Source organism: Brachionichthys hirsutus, chromosome 6 (genome assembly GCF_040956055.1).
Source record: "Brachionichthys hirsutus isolate HB-005 chromosome 6, CSIRO-AGI_Bhir_v1, whole genome shotgun sequence".
NCBI classification, from domain to species: Eukaryota; Metazoa; Chordata; class Actinopteri; order Lophiiformes; family Brachionichthyidae; genus Brachionichthys; species Brachionichthys hirsutus.
In genome coordinates this window covers 6,254,823-6,269,958 of record NC_090902.1, presented here as the reverse complement: position 1 = coordinate 6,269,958, position 15,136 = coordinate 6,254,823, and the positions used below count along the sequence as shown (strand labels likewise).

The window sequence follows — 15,136 nt, the reverse complement described above, 5'->3', positions numbered from 1 at the left end:
TTTATTACAAAATTATCCTGATATAATAATTAAGATGGCAAACTAAACTGATGAGTGAACAATTTTGAATTCCTTAAAAGTATTTTTTCATGTAGAAAGGTTGAGATGTGATACAAACACCAAAAACATGCTGCAATATATAAGAAAACATTTATTATAATCTAATCTAATCTAATCCTGTGAGACAGGCAGCTATTTTATAGTACAGTACTGTACATTGTATATCTTATAAAATGTATCTTAAATACACATCAACAAAATGAACTTAATCCAAACTGTTGCTGTTGTTTTTTTTCTTCTTGCCAGCCCACTCTTTCAACCTCTTATTACTGATCACAGAAAGCATGCTGTGAAAGTAGCAGTATTAGTCCTTGACATTAAATGGATCTGCCTCATCATTGCAAGTCTGTTTCCAATTTTCCCCATGAGGAACTGCAACCATGAACAGCCCACTCTGGTCCCACTGTGTGTTTTTTTTTAGCTATAAATAGCTGGTCGCACAACTCCACTCCATCTGGATTCTGGATGCACGGCTACCCTGAAATTCCTTTAGAATGAAGTAGAGGTCGAAGATAATAGCACTATGCTGAGTAGTAGTGCTTCCTGTTTTAAAGGGAATATTTTAAATCCTCAGAGAGGTGTGGGTAGCACAGGGAATGAGCATCTGTTACACACACATTTCTCACATTGATGCTATCTACTACCGAATGATGGTGGCGCTGATCCATGCAGGCTGTCTGGCGTATGTTCACCAGCATGCGCAAACATGCTGCGGTGGTAGGAGAGGGAAAGCATGGTGGCAGACAGTATTATCTGAAGTAGTATGACTCATACTCCTCGGCTTCCTCAATTCCTTGTGGAACTTGGTACCGTAGCCAGTGATAGGCAAAAAGAAATGAAAGGCTGTCAGCGTCAGTGGAACGTTGTAGATGGTAAGCACTGACTCTGCGCTGATGTCAGCCACATAGGAACGCTGTCAAGTAGTTTAGATGTGGACACTTAGACGCTTTACTCATCACCGATGCAGAGAGAACAACAAACCATATCAGAAGCCTGATCCGATCGCAGGTATGTGTCTGCCTCCTGTTCCGGGCTTGGGTTCACCTGAAACTGGATTTGTTGGGTAATGTCTCTTATGAGCCATAAAGACACGAGAGAAGTAAAATCAACAAAAAAGAAAACAAATCGAGATTTTCCGTGTTCCACGTATTTCACGTACTTGTGCTCTCCTCTCGTGTCCTCTTTCCTTATTTGAGTGGCGCTCGGTTGTTTCATGATGTAACCCTAATCCATACACAAGCATGACCTCATAGTATGGTCACTGCATCTATCTTTATCTCCACTCATGCACTCATCCAGTTTCATATTAGCTGTATTTGTCACAACCTAATTCAGTTACACGCCATGTATATATATATATATATATATATATATATATATATATAACTGGAAATGGTGAGATGTTACAGCGGGAAAGCTGAAATGCTTTCTGGGAGGACTTAGGACTCAAAGATCTGAGTGTTGGATTGTCTTGTTCAGAACTGAATGTTGAGATGAATCACTTCCTCTGATAAGTCACAGCAACCGGTACCATTCAGTTAAATGAAACTAATCAGCTGCTGACTCTGCAGGTAGGGGGGCAGGCCAGAAGGGGAGGAGATGGTTGTCTCGTGCAGTCAAAACAATTTTGTGTTCAGTCAAGTAAAAAAACTTCGAGTAGATTTCAAGAAAAACCCCTCATCTCCGTTCCACATCCAAGGATAAAGGACGCATTTCTAATTTTCCCATAAAGGAGTGCTTCTACAGCAGGACATATGTTGACATTTTATTTGCTGTCTTGGTGGAATAATACATTAAGCTTGATGGGGAAAACGGCAAAGGCTTTATTGTATTAAATGTGAGTGTTGATTGTTCTTTGTCAGGTTGATTTTGGAATACTGAAATGAAACTATGAAAAGAGAAAAAAAAAGAATTAAAGGCGGGTTTTTGCACAGACATGCGCACTACTGAGGGTCATCGTAGTATTGCATAATTTTCATATCCTGATCATACAATCACAACCATTAATCAATTATTGACTAATTGCATGGCATTGTGAAGCTAAAACATCCACTGGCATAAAAGCAAGTCTGTGTTCAACATCCTTTTTCTGTTTTTTTCACATTCAGTATTAATCTCCAAATCTGTGCAATTTAGAAACAGCCTGGTAGCAGCAGGAATTTGACAAGGATCCAACATCTACTGAACAAATTAAACTTGACAAATTATCATAATCAAGACACTGGCATCAAATGTCAGGTCAGGCCAACCAAAAGTTATTTCAATATCTATTTTTCAAACCCGCATAATGAACTAATGATGGTGCTGAAGGCTGGTGGGGGGGGGGGGGGGGGGGGGGGTCAGAATAATCGGTTGCCCTGAACGTGTGTGGAGATATGTGTCTCTGAGGTTGCCATACTTTGTTGGATAAATAAAAACCTTGACCTGCCGTGGGCAATAATGAATATAAAAGAATCCAGGGATGCTGTGGACCTCATCGAGGTTGAGGAATATTATGTGATATGGAGGACTGACATCATCTAGAAGACTCATCAGTCAATGATTTTGATCAGCTGCTGGAGGTGATCACACTATAAAACAGACGTGTGTATCATTTAGTGAGGAGGGGGGTGATTTAGTTATAACAGGCCTGCCATGGCTGACAGTGAGAACCAAGGTTGGATTATGAGCATCATTATGACTTATGCCTTAGTCTCTAGCATAGAACCTAATGATTAACACATTTGACAACGCACTTGTCACTTCCCACACTAAGACTAAACCAAACTCCCTTTAACGGAACCCATAATGACATCTGATCTAAGATAAGATTAGAACACTGCTTCCACATACCAAACTCCAGCTCCAGAATCCTTAAAAATTGTTGCACATTCATTTTTGCAACACAATCATTTTGCTCCGGCTTTCTTCGATTTCATCCATCTACAAGGACAGAGATTAAATTAGGCTACACCTCAGTTTCATTTTGAGTGGTTCTGGGCATGGATCTGGTTGTGTAACATCCTTTTTTTTAATACATTTTGTGGGTATCAACACAACATATGAGTGCTTCTGCACAGCTGCGCACACAGATGTGAGCACCACATGTTTTCCCAGTCGACTACATAAAACCTTGTATAAAAACAAAATATAAATCTCTACGATGTTTCCTGCTGTCCGATTAAAGTTGCTGTTGTATCTCCGAATGATTTACTACTTCTGTGTCCCTCACTTTGCTTTTATGTGAACATAAGTTGATATTTTCTTCTTACTCCTGGGTGAAATGCTTTCTGTTTATTTTACGTAAACATGTACTTAAAAATAGACAAGCCTTATTTCATTTTCAAATGAGACAAAACTATTTCCTCTAAATAAAGGCAGATGCTTTAAGTCATGTAGGGCCTTGGAGTTTTCCGTTTGAAAAAGAACAGGCCTCTTAGCCTGGTACTTCTCCTTTAATCTGTGTGTTGTGGGCACTTTGAAAAAGAAGGAACACGTTTTCTCTGCCAGGTTTATCCCATAAAAGGACGTGAGAGTAGAAAGCGTTGATCGTTCCCCATCCCAGCTTGTCACAATGGGGGTGAGAGGCAGTAGAGGGGGCCCATAATAAATACGCATGGAAGCATTCTTCACCCCCTACTCGCGAAGGCGCATATAAACACACACTGATGTGACCTTATGTCCTGTGAGTTTCCAGAAGACCTGCAGAGTTCTCTGAAGCTCAAGAAGTAATTAAAACAAGGCAGATACACCTCCAATTTATACAAACACATACTGCAACAAGTACAAGCCTGCTCAGCAAATTAAAATGCTAAGCAAACGCATGTGGCACAAGCCCCCCCCCCCGCCCTGGTTGGTTGGTTGAAAGCTCTTTTGAGAAAGCGAAGAGGGCACGGCAGAAATATGTGGAAGAAATTCAGAGAGAAGTGGAGTAGAAGTAAAATGGAAGGGAGGGGCGCCGGGGCAGAAAAGGAGGGTGTCGCAGAGGAGGAGGAGGAGGAGGAGGGAGTCTGGGGAAAAGCAGCTTAAAAGGGTGAGAACAGAAGACTCCGGTTAGCACACATTGAGAGGAGGCAGAGTTGGAAGCAGGGAGACAGAGAGTTGAAGACAACACACAGGTACAGTAAACCATTTGAAACACAATTCTTTCTTTGAGTCACTTTTATGATGTTTGCTTACCAACCGATAGAGACTTGTTTTGTGTGTATTCATAAACCGCCAGGCTTTAACAGCATGGGTCTTAGGATTGTATAGATTGTAAATCCATTCCGGTGGTGCCAGGAGAAAATGAAATTGCTGATGGGGTTTACACTATGGTGAATACAGCATCCCAAATGTTGGGTTATGGAAAAATCCTCATGAAAAAGTCCATGGTTGTGTTTTCTGTCTTCCAACAAAGGGTTTGTTCCGGCTCCCTCTCTTTTAGCCACCACTGCGGTCTAACCTAATCACTAAACACAGCAACACACAATGTTAAGGCTGAAACTACATACAACACTCATCTTGGCCTATTTCTTTTTTACATCCATGTCAATTAATTTTCAAAAAGGAAAACAAAAACATGAAGCAGCTCCCTGTCTCTCACCTTTTGCAGTGTGGATGCTGAGCCCAGCCTGTTTCTGTATAGTAATGAAACAAGTTTCTTCACATTATGACCAAAACCTCATTAACTCCAAACTCTTGATTTTTCCATTTAGATATGATCTTAATATAATAGAGGAACAATGAGCAATGATTTATTGGATATTTTAGACTTTGTTAGTGAGTAAACATGCTGTCACTGATCAGTTTGTGGCTGTATAATCTTTCTCAACATTTCTCATTTCTTCCGTAGAGATGACGTCACTTCGCAGGAACCTGGTTTTCCTTCTCTTTTTTCTGAGCGCCTCACCTTTCCTTCACTCCCACCTCTTCACCTACGCTGCCTCTACTTCCCCTCCCATTACCCGCCCACGGATCATATTCTTTACGGACGTGGGCTCTGATGACGATGATGGCGATGAGTACTCTGACAACCACAGCTCTCATCCTGAAATGTTGTCGCCCATGACAACTAAACTAAACAGAAGATCACAGCTCTGTCAGTACAACCCCTGCCTGGAGAATCAGGAGCCCTGCGCCCAAATGTCAGACAGGACTGGGTGTTTGTGTCCTGGAGTCAGTGGGGCTGATGTGCTTCCTCACGCCCCACGCATCCATTCGCTGCAACCAATCACTGAAGGGGAGAACAGGGGAAAGGTAGAAGTCCAGTGGTGCGCTCCTTCTTCTGTCGTGTCCGAATACAGAGTGGTGATTCAGGAAACAGAACAGGACGCCCTTGAGTTTCAGGCCCCATCGCGCAAAGGTTTCATTGAATCTTTGGAACCTGGCGTTAAGGTGTGTGTGGAAGCGGTGAACAATGCAGGGCGCAGCCTCCCATCAGAGTTCTCCTGCAGACGCTACAGCGCTCTTGACTCATCTGACCACAAACTGTTGGCTGGGATCATAGGAGGAGGGGTTGCCCTTCTTCTACTTCTCATTATGGCAGCTGTCATCCTCTGGAAATATCAAATGTATAAAAAAGCAAAGAGAGAATCCAGCGACGGACTAGGGAACCCTTCTTACAGCACAGAGGGAACCCTGTGATCCAGATCAGTTCAATACAGACAATCCATCCCAGCCACAGTGAGTGAGGCAGGGGGCACAGCAACGGTGTAATTGCACAAAAGCAAAATAGTTTTGTGGTGTTGTCATGACGACTGCATAAATAAGAAGCTGTTTACAGACCTGTTCAAGGCACAAGAAAGCATTTTGGGAAATGAGACTAACAAGGGTAGTTCTGTTGCTTTTAGTTTAGGACTCAGGTTTATTTGCTGGCAAATTAACCTCTTTTTTTGTTTATTATATTGTCATTTTTTAATGGCTGACTGTAAATATTATTGATTAATATGATACACTGTCTCAAATGTTTTTAATAAACTAAAACGTATTTTAATAACACCTGTGTAGAATGTCTTGGCTGAATTTTTCATCTGAAAGCTTTAGCATGGACTGCGTGCTGTAAAATTAAATGGGTGATAGATTATTTAAGAAATGCAACATATTTTTTATTAAAATTACACAATACAGCTCCAGTTTATAATTTAGTTATATTTATGAACAAAATATTAAATTAATATTAAAATGAAAAGAGGATAAAATCCGCATTATGTCTATATGTCATCTTGTCCAACCATTAACCCCAAATAATATGCACTATCCTTGAGTTACCAAAACAATGAGGTTTGCAGTTTGAAATGAAGCAACAATTCTAAATGCTCTTGTTTTGAAAAGCTCGACGGAAGTTGATGCAATGGCCGGAAGAGGAACCTCCTATGATATTTATGAAAGGTGTTACCTGAATACGCGCCACGCAGACAGGATGGCGAGCACAGGTGAGGGTTTCCCAGTTTCACTCAGCGACACGGACGTCATAAAAAAAACCAAAAAAACAGTCGTCTGCTAGAAATTTAGAAATAACTCGAAACATCGCAAATGTTTGTCGATAAATTAAATACGTGTTTTAAATAATAGCTTTTAGTCATTACAGTTAAAGTGGACGTAAAAGTAATGACTCAGCAGATTTGTTCTTTCGAGAAGATGATTCCACATTCTACACTAGTAGAACCGCATTGTCTGCATAACTGTAACGGGTGTTTCTTCTTTAATTTTAAACAACAACAGGGAGTGTAAAACAAACGTTGTGAGGCACAAAATGAAGGAGCAATTTTATTGAGTGAAATATTCCATGAGGATCTATCTTAAAGGCTTTGGGGGTTAGGTTCAACTTTATTATCATTACACATGTATAAGTACGAGGTTACGAAATGCAGTTTAGCATCTAACAGAAGTGCAATTACTAGACATAATAATTTGAGCTTCATAATACAAGTATGATGATTCCTTGGTGATAAAAATATACCCCTAAAATGTGGAATTATATTGGTATCATTATTTGTTTCGAAGTTTGTTTGTTTGTTTTTATCAATAATTGAGGTTTTCCTCAGTACTTAATTTATAGATGGAATTGTTTGATTTGATTCTGTGGCAGGTTGTTCATTCCTTTGAAGCTTGTATGAGGGCTGCAGTTTTATGGTAGCATTCAATAACAGCCTTTGTAATGTGTTTGATGCAATCCCTCTCTTGTTGCCAGGCACCAAAGACATTTCTTACAAAGAGCTGAAAAAGCTTGTTGAACAAAGCCAGGATCTTTTTCTAATTGATGTTCGGAGACAAGAGGAATTGGAAAAAGGACGTATTCCAAAATCTGTCAATATTCCAAGTAAGATACCTTTGAATTCATTTCCGAGGATGACAATATCATTATCAGTGTTATACAGTCAGCGCGGCCTCTAAATGTCTTTTTTTTCCTTTTTGTTACTACGTCTACACATTTTGATTGAAGTATGTTGTGTGTACTGATGTGTAAATGTTTTACATGAGGCATTAATGTTTATGTATATAATTCATTGAATTGAATGAATGAATAATCTTCAAAGGATTTTCTTCCTTGTTCCCTTTCATCCAGTTGATACCGTAGATGTTGCTCTTGCAATGGAGCCAGATGTGTTCAAGGCCGAGTACGGCATTGCCAAGCCAGCACTGGATGCACCAGCGCTGGTGTTTTACTGCCAAATTGGCAAGAGAGCGGTGTTGGCCACAGAAAAGGCCCGCAAACTAGGATATATTAAGTAAATAAGCGCCTATTCATTACTATACATTTTACACCTTTATATTTGTTGCAACTCAAGTCTTCTAGGTGAACAGCCCTCACTGTTTCAATATTTATCTAAAGCTCACACACTGTTTATCTCTTATTGTTTTCACATTTTTGTTCCGCTGTCTTCTTTTTCAGTGCACGTAGTTATGCAGGATCCTACAATGAATGGTCTGCGAAGGAGGGGAAATGATCATGTGCTGAAAGCAGACTGCTTTTATGCATTATAAACAAAGAGGTTTGCTTGATCTGAGAAATAATAAATGAATGGGACGATTAACATAAAGGCACATAGTGTTGACTGAGTTATTTAAATAAAGAATTCCCTTTGTCAGTCTTCTTTTGTATATTAGTTATTTAAAAGACACCTGAAATACCTGCAGAAAGAATGTTGAGCGAGAATACCTATTATTAGTTATTTTTCCTTAGGCTTATACGTGGTATATCACATTGTGATATTGAATAATACCCAGTCCAGTTTTAAAATTCAGTATTGTGAATGGATTCATATATTTAAAAAAAAGTATTATTTAATAGATTTTTATAAAAATGCACGAGCCGTGGAATCAAAGAATTCATATCCTATTAATACGTAATCAAGCAGCACTGCTGCTGTGACGTCATCTCGGTGCGATAATACGTGGAAAGGAGGAAAGCTTTTTTTTTTTCAGAAGTTGAATTCCTGCAGAGAAGATGCTCAGAGAAATACGTCAGGTAGTGTGGCAATGAAGCATTGTCGCCACCTTTAGACGTGTAAAACTATGATTTAATTTCCATTAAATCCCTGCTCGTAGTTAATTACTTTTAAATTAAATTGAAGCTAGCTAGCCAGCATGCCAGGTAGCTTTAGCTTTGTTTTGCTAACGTGGGGTGGTTGTTGTTGTTTATTTACCGTTCAAGGTGCTGCGGGCGCTCATGCTTTTGGTGAAGGAGAGACAACAGCACCGTTCAAAGAATGCAGGGGGGCTTCTGGTACTTCTGAGTACTGAGTCTCCCCGACGTCTGATCTGCACCGGTAAACACAACAAAACAACACCTGCCTTTCATCCAAAGTGTCTGAGCTGTTCATAACAATTATTTACAATCACTACCAGTTTGTAGACATATTTTAGTGGGTATAACTCACTATAATGCTTTAATTCACTATGAATCCAAATTTGTAATGATCCAGGGATGGAAGTAAGCCTGACAGAAATCCGTTACTACACCAGCGTAATGTGAGGTTCATAGTATAAACATGGCTAAATCACAACACTCCTTCTTTGATGTGTGTTATTAAAAAAGAAAAAGTGTTTATAAGCAAAAAAATACTACTCGAATAATACTCAACACAAGCAGCCCATTATACGTTTAACAAAGTGCCTGCTGTCATATTTGTGATGTAGTTGCAGCAGCTGGTCCCTGGTGCACAGGTGTTAAAATGGAAGCTCTTCAACCTGGTACGTACACACACTTTATATATATATATATACACACATTGTGTATTGTCTCCATGTCAGTGCTGTGTTGCATTAGTCCTAACAGATTTGAAGGAGAGCATGTTTCCCTGTGCCGGCCCCGGCCTTCTTTCTGACCCTGAGGAGCTGTGCACCTTCACTGACCTCTACGGCTCCCTTAGATTGCTCCTGTCATTTCAGGTACAAATATTTAGTCACACCAGAGCCCGAACAATGTCTTACAATTCTAGTAAATATCCAAAGGTCACTGTTTAGAAACATTTTATTGAGTTTTTAATTAATTAAAAGTAATTAGGCCACAGTTACGCAAATGTTAATGATTAATTCATTGAACCAAAAAAACGTATAAATTAAATTCATTATTGACTTTCATTGTATGGTACATTTTGAAGTTCTATGTCCTTTTGTCCTATTTGTGTTGATGTAGAACACCTTGAGAAAATCAGTCCAGATTTATGCACAAATGTCAATTTGGACTCAAAGATTAATCGATCAGACTTCAATGATCGGGATTACTTTGATTTCCCAGCCTTGTTTACCCTCAGGTGAAACAATAAAAAAGTTACCACTATTGATATTCTTATACATATCAGAAAGTAAGAAAAAATATCCATATCATGCATACCAAGCTTTAGTAGCACGTGAACATGGATAGACATCGAGTATATCATTTCATTACCTTTGAAATGTGAGCCGTTATCCAAGTGAGCCTTTCAGCGATATAACATTTCTTTTTCTATCTTTGCAATGTACAGACAAAAGATGCAGCACATTTCGGTCCGGACTGGTGTGTTCATATCAAAGAATTCCTGCGCGTATTCTGTTTGGTTAATGCAGGGGTAGGTCCATTTCACCTCTCCCGTGTGGCTGGAGTATTGATTTAAAATCGGTCGCACATGTTTGACTGCAATTCTTTCTGACAGATCAAAATCCACCTCAAATTGAATTCCAGTCAACGGACTATCCAGGAAACGATTAGGTATGACTTTCAATACCGTGGCTTTAAGCAGAACTTTGTTTTTACGTTGTTTATATTTTTAAATAGATTGAATATGATCAATATATCAATCAATCAGTATATACTATAATAATTTGTTCATTCAGAATGAATAATTTCATTTTTTTGTTTCATGAAGTTACTCATGCAAGGGAAAACTCAGTTTATATACAAAAACTGCACAGCAGTAGGCTGCATCTTATTGTTTATTTGTTTGCATGCCAACACAGTTTAAATAACAAGAAGACAAACACAAGGTTCACTTGTCTTGTTTGTTTGTTGTTGGGACTGTTTGGATGTAAAGTGGTGCTAACATTATATTCATACTCTTGCAGTGCTAAGGTCAGGAGTCAAGTTGCATTGCCAAACCAACCGTCACTGTTGTTGGACGTCACCTGTGATACACAGTCAGTAATGCCCTTGTCACTATTCCTGAATCTGCAGTTAAACTGGATCAACTGTATTTGTTCCATGCATCTTTTGATGCAACAAAAAAAGCATGTCGATAAATACGAGGCCACATCCAGGTACCGGTACGTTGTCTCGTTGTGTTTGAAGGCCTCCGGTCTGTGCGAGAGGAGGACACTGGTGCGGAGGAGGGCACCCTGTCATTGGAGGCAGGCTGCCACTCAGTATCCCACCTGACGCCATGGATCAGGGCTTGTTTGGAGATCTCAGCGTCCAACTCGTCACAGTCCTGAGCCCATGTGTGGTGAAGTACCCCAATCTGGCAACAAGGCTCACTCACATACAAATATCCTTTATTGATTTCGTTGCAGTTCAGTTTGTGCCCATCATGGGCAGAATCTGGAGGATTGTGGAGTTTCTGAACCGCGATTCTGCTTTTTGCTGCTCGGCTCACACTGGGGGGGGAACTCAGTGACGACAAAGCAAAGCAGCACTAGTTTGTAAGATGGACCGTCTGAATGGAAGTTAAATGTGTTTTGAATTGTTTTGAATGGCCACAAAGTGATGCCATTCAAATATTAGAATAGATATTAGTGTAGTGATGTGCATTTATTGGGGGGGGGGCGGCTTTTATACTGTTGAACTCAATTGTTTACGTGAAAAGTAACGAAAAAAAGAGTTGCGTAACAAATGAAAAGAGAGCGAGAGAGAAATGCAAACACAGCTTCCTGAGGCTGACTGGGCTGAAGCATGGAGAGTGAGAGAATGAGTATGGGAACTGTGTTCCTCATTTGATGTGGTAGAGGTCTACGAGTTGAATGAAGCCCCCTTGACTTTGTCTATGTGTTGGTAAGCAGCCCCAGTAATGTTCCTGTCACAGGGCCCTCCACATTTCTCCAGAACCTCCCATCACATCTGGACTGTCAGGAACTCGGCCTGCAAGGCCTTCGCTGCTCCTCTTCTTCCAACGGTAGAAAACAAACACTAATTGAAATAAAACATTCTGATGACATGGATATATATATTTATTTTTTTTCTACTAGAAGGCGGGTAAGCCAGATTTCCTAAGAAGGATATAAACATAACCTCAAGCAGTTCTTTCTGAAACGCTGAAATCAGTTCCTGACAATGAGGCCTAAGTCGGAGGAGACTAATTTCAACCACATGTGTTTCATGTGCGAAGCAACGCTCGCTGGCCGAGGGCTGCTCACAAAGACTTTTATGGATCACAAAAGACCAGAATTTGAATCAGAGCAATAAAACACAAGAGAAGTAGAAAAGAGAGCACCATCACAAAGCCCTTAAAATGGTAGAAAGAGGAGAGAAACCTGGCAGTGATACGGAAATCAGGCCATCAGAACTCCCACTAATAAAATATGCACTGAATGCACCTAATATACATGCGTATTTATATTCATTATAAGCTGTTGTCACTGCAGAGCGTAAAGAGGTGGAATCTTTGGCAGATAAAGAGTTAATCATTTGTTTTTCCATCATGACTTATACTAGAAAAAGACTGTTTACATTTGACATGTCCAGCTCAGACCACATCCGTTCCAGCATCTCATCATACCTGAGTCTCGGTTTAGTTTTTTCCAAAGACGGATTTTTGAGGAATAAAAAATGTTTCTTGTGTTATTAACATTTGTACTTCAACTGATGTTTAGAGAACACAATTCTGGCAACATTATTTTGCTTTTTTTTTTTTTTTATTGTTTTACCTTGGGAGTCGTGGCTTATTAACAAATTCTTAAGAGTGTTTTCTTTTGTATCTGTTTTATTCCTCATTTCGTCAATGTAAGCCTTATTTAAAACCTAGAGTGGCCATGTCAATTATAAAAGCAATAATTGCTTGATTTGAAAGCAATTATTTTGCATAGTTGATCATTTCTCTGATTGGAAACAGCTGGCTGATACAGGAATGTCTGATTCGCATTATTTCCCAGTAGTTTTCCAGCGTTTGATGTTTGGGTTAGTCCTGTTAATGAGCTGTCTGGTTGCACTTATTCTGGATTCTAAATGGAGAATTGAATCCCTTTCTAGGGCCGGCAGCTGTTTATCAGAGGAGGAGCATAACGTTTCAGTGATCATTTCTTTACGGGAACATCATGGATCATTTAGTGGAAAAATCAAACACGGCAGCCCTGCTGTGGGAACTTTCTGGATATAAATAAAGAAAACAAGATGAAGGCTATCCAGGCATCTGGCTATTACTCTACCTTCTGCATAAGAATCTAAATAGACACGGTGCATATAAAGGGTTCTTTTTATAAAGTATATATTTTTTATGTTTAATCAGACTCTAACATTGTCGCGAGGAAGTGGGGAAAAACTGACAACTGAGTTTACAGAAAGCAGTCTTGCTTAAAGGATTTCTTTGACTTGGATGACACATTGAATCACAATTACTGTCAGCGCCAGCTCATAGCCTTCAGCCCGTGTAGCTTCGTAGTGCATTTGCTGTTTAAAGTGGAAATCATCACTCGTGCTCCAATTCTCCTTTGACTTCCTTCACATTTTCTATATAGAAAGAAATAAAATAATGTATATCTTCTGCAGCTTTTGTGTACAGTGCTGGCACTGTTTACACAGTTGTTCAGGAAAACAGGGCGGATCAAGAACAAGACATCAGCGTCCCCCCGGTGCAGCAGAGGCTCCTGGTGCTTCTATTCCTGCAGCACAACGACCAGTTCACCTGCCAGCTCTCTGATGTTGTGGGTGAGAGACAACCCGCATGTATAAGTCACTGAAAATCCTTGCTTCGGGTTGGGCATCGCTCTGTTGATTTGTGACCCTCCCAACAGCCACTGAGGTGTTGATAGAGCACCACCTGGAGGATATTCTGAGCAACAACAGACACGCGGTGACCGCAGCCTTCCAGAAAGAACTGAAGAACATTCTGACGGCACAAAATCACAGAGAAAAGGTGAGTCCGACGTGCACACATTCCAGAGAGGAAGTCCTCTTTTTATTATTAACAATTTTATATAGCAATGCGCAGTAACTGTTTCATGAGAAATTGTATCTATTGATTTAAAGACAATTTTTTGCAAGAATCAGTTGATACTGTTTATAGTATTTATCAAGTGAGTATGTCAGACTTTGGCAGGATGCAGCAGATTAATCTGAGATTGTGTGTTTGGTTGGTCTGTGCCAAATGAAAGGACCAGGAGAAGCTTCGTTCAGCCGCTGAGGTGATTCTCGGTTCGTCCGTCGGTATCGTGAGCTCCAGCAGCAACATGGACTTCAGGCGAGCCTGTCTGGACAGCATGAAGGTGTGGAGAAATGTGTTTTCATAGATATAGATTAACTCTTATTGGCAGAGATGTTCTCAGGTGACATGTTACACTGTGAATGCATCCGTTAGGTAAAAGCAGCCATGCACAGGCTGTACCTGTAGACATGTAGACAGTGTGAAGTTAAATGCGTGTGTTCGCCAGGTACGGGACACTCATCAGCTGTCGGCGTCCCTCCGTGAATCACTGAGGATGGTGACATTGTGGAAGGTCATTCCCAAGGGCAGGTGCTTCTCTGCTCATGTGAGTGGACTGTTGGTTGTTCCTGATACCGACCAGCACGTCGTTGCTTTTAGAGATTTTAACAAACTCGTTTATGAACCATTATTTTCACAGAGGGGCGAACTCTGCGAGGACGATGAATCTACCAGAACGGAAATGTGAGAATCTGCTGGATGTTGTTCCGGATGAAGCGAAATGGAATTATTTAACACTGAAAGGAGTTTGTTTGTTTGTTTGTTTCTATTCTTCATCTCTTTTTCCCTCACACAGTTCTTTGGTATAAAATAAATGAATAACTAAAAACCTTTCCTGTTAGTATTTAGTAAACTCTCTTAAGCCTTTTATAAACTACTTTTATTAAGACTACTGGTTGTCTCTGCAGGATGTTCATGTTGTCACACTCAGCAATCCTCACAGGTCACAGTGCAGATCTATGACACGAGTCCTCCAGAAACTGAAACACCAGCATAGCTTTGTCATGCCTCAGATTATTTCTTATTGTTCAGACACGTACGGGCCTAATGTGGTCTATGGTTTATGTTACTGCATTTTGTTTTCTTTACATTTGGACAGATTGAACAGGACATTGTTTATTGATTTATGGTTCACTAGCTTTCAGTATTAATACCTTTTAGAATAAGCAGATAAAACAAGACAAATGAACTTTAGCACACTTTTGTCAACATTCAACATCATTATAGTAGAATTTTCAATGTTCTCAGACTTTGTATGTTGCAAATTACAACCATTTTCAAAATAGAAATATCACGCTACCAGATAATAATTATTTTTCTTATGGTTCTGTCTGAGACCTTTATGGAACATTTAGCATTAATACCGCTGGCCTCATTATCCAGTGGATGACTTCTACCACTTCGGTACTGTACTACAGCTTTATGTCATTTATTTTGGTGGTCTGGCTACTTTCCGGTTAAAGCAGTATCGTGACGTACATCCGGCCGCCAAGACAGGCGGCATTTTC

General features: G+C 40.0%; 3 protein-coding genes across 3 annotated transcripts; all 3 read left to right on the top strand.

Annotated features, from left to right (window-relative positions):
• Positions 1–4,104: 4,104 nt before the first annotated feature.
• Positions 4,105–5,975, top strand: si:ch1073-303k11.2 (LRRN4 C-terminal-like protein). Its single transcript, XM_068740816.1, has 2 exons — positions 4,105–4,157; positions 4,874–5,975. Exon 2 carries the CDS (start codon positions 4,876–4,878, stop codon positions 5,662–5,664), a length of 789 nt encoding a protein of 262 aa, XP_068596917.1. The 5' UTR covers positions 4,105–4,157; positions 4,874–4,875; the 3' UTR covers positions 5,665–5,975.
• Positions 5,976–6,383: 408 nt separating this feature from the next.
• On the top strand, positions 6,384–8,074 carry LOC137895082 (thiosulfate:glutathione sulfurtransferase-like). The gene is made up of 4 exons (XM_068740562.1): positions 6,384–6,452; positions 7,211–7,339; positions 7,586–7,748; positions 7,913–8,074. The coding sequence occupies exons 1-4, from the start codon at positions 6,440–6,442 to the stop codon at positions 7,965–7,967; spliced, it is 360 nt and encodes a 119-aa protein (XP_068596663.1). The 5' UTR covers positions 6,384–6,439; the 3' UTR covers positions 7,968–8,074.
• Positions 8,075–8,467: 393 nt separating this feature from the next.
• Positions 8,468–14,370, top strand: top6bl (TOP6B like initiator of meiotic double strand breaks). The gene is made up of 11 exons (XM_068740695.1): positions 8,468–8,488; positions 8,675–8,789; positions 9,290–9,411; positions 10,155–10,210; positions 10,787–11,011; positions 11,461–11,686; positions 13,189–13,354; positions 13,441–13,562; positions 13,801–13,911; positions 14,077–14,175; positions 14,269–14,370. The coding sequence occupies exons 1-11, from the start codon at positions 8,468–8,470 to the stop codon at positions 14,314–14,316; spliced, it is 1,311 nt and encodes a 436-aa protein (XP_068596796.1). The 3' UTR covers positions 14,317–14,370.
• Positions 14,371–15,136: the final 766 nt, after the last annotated feature.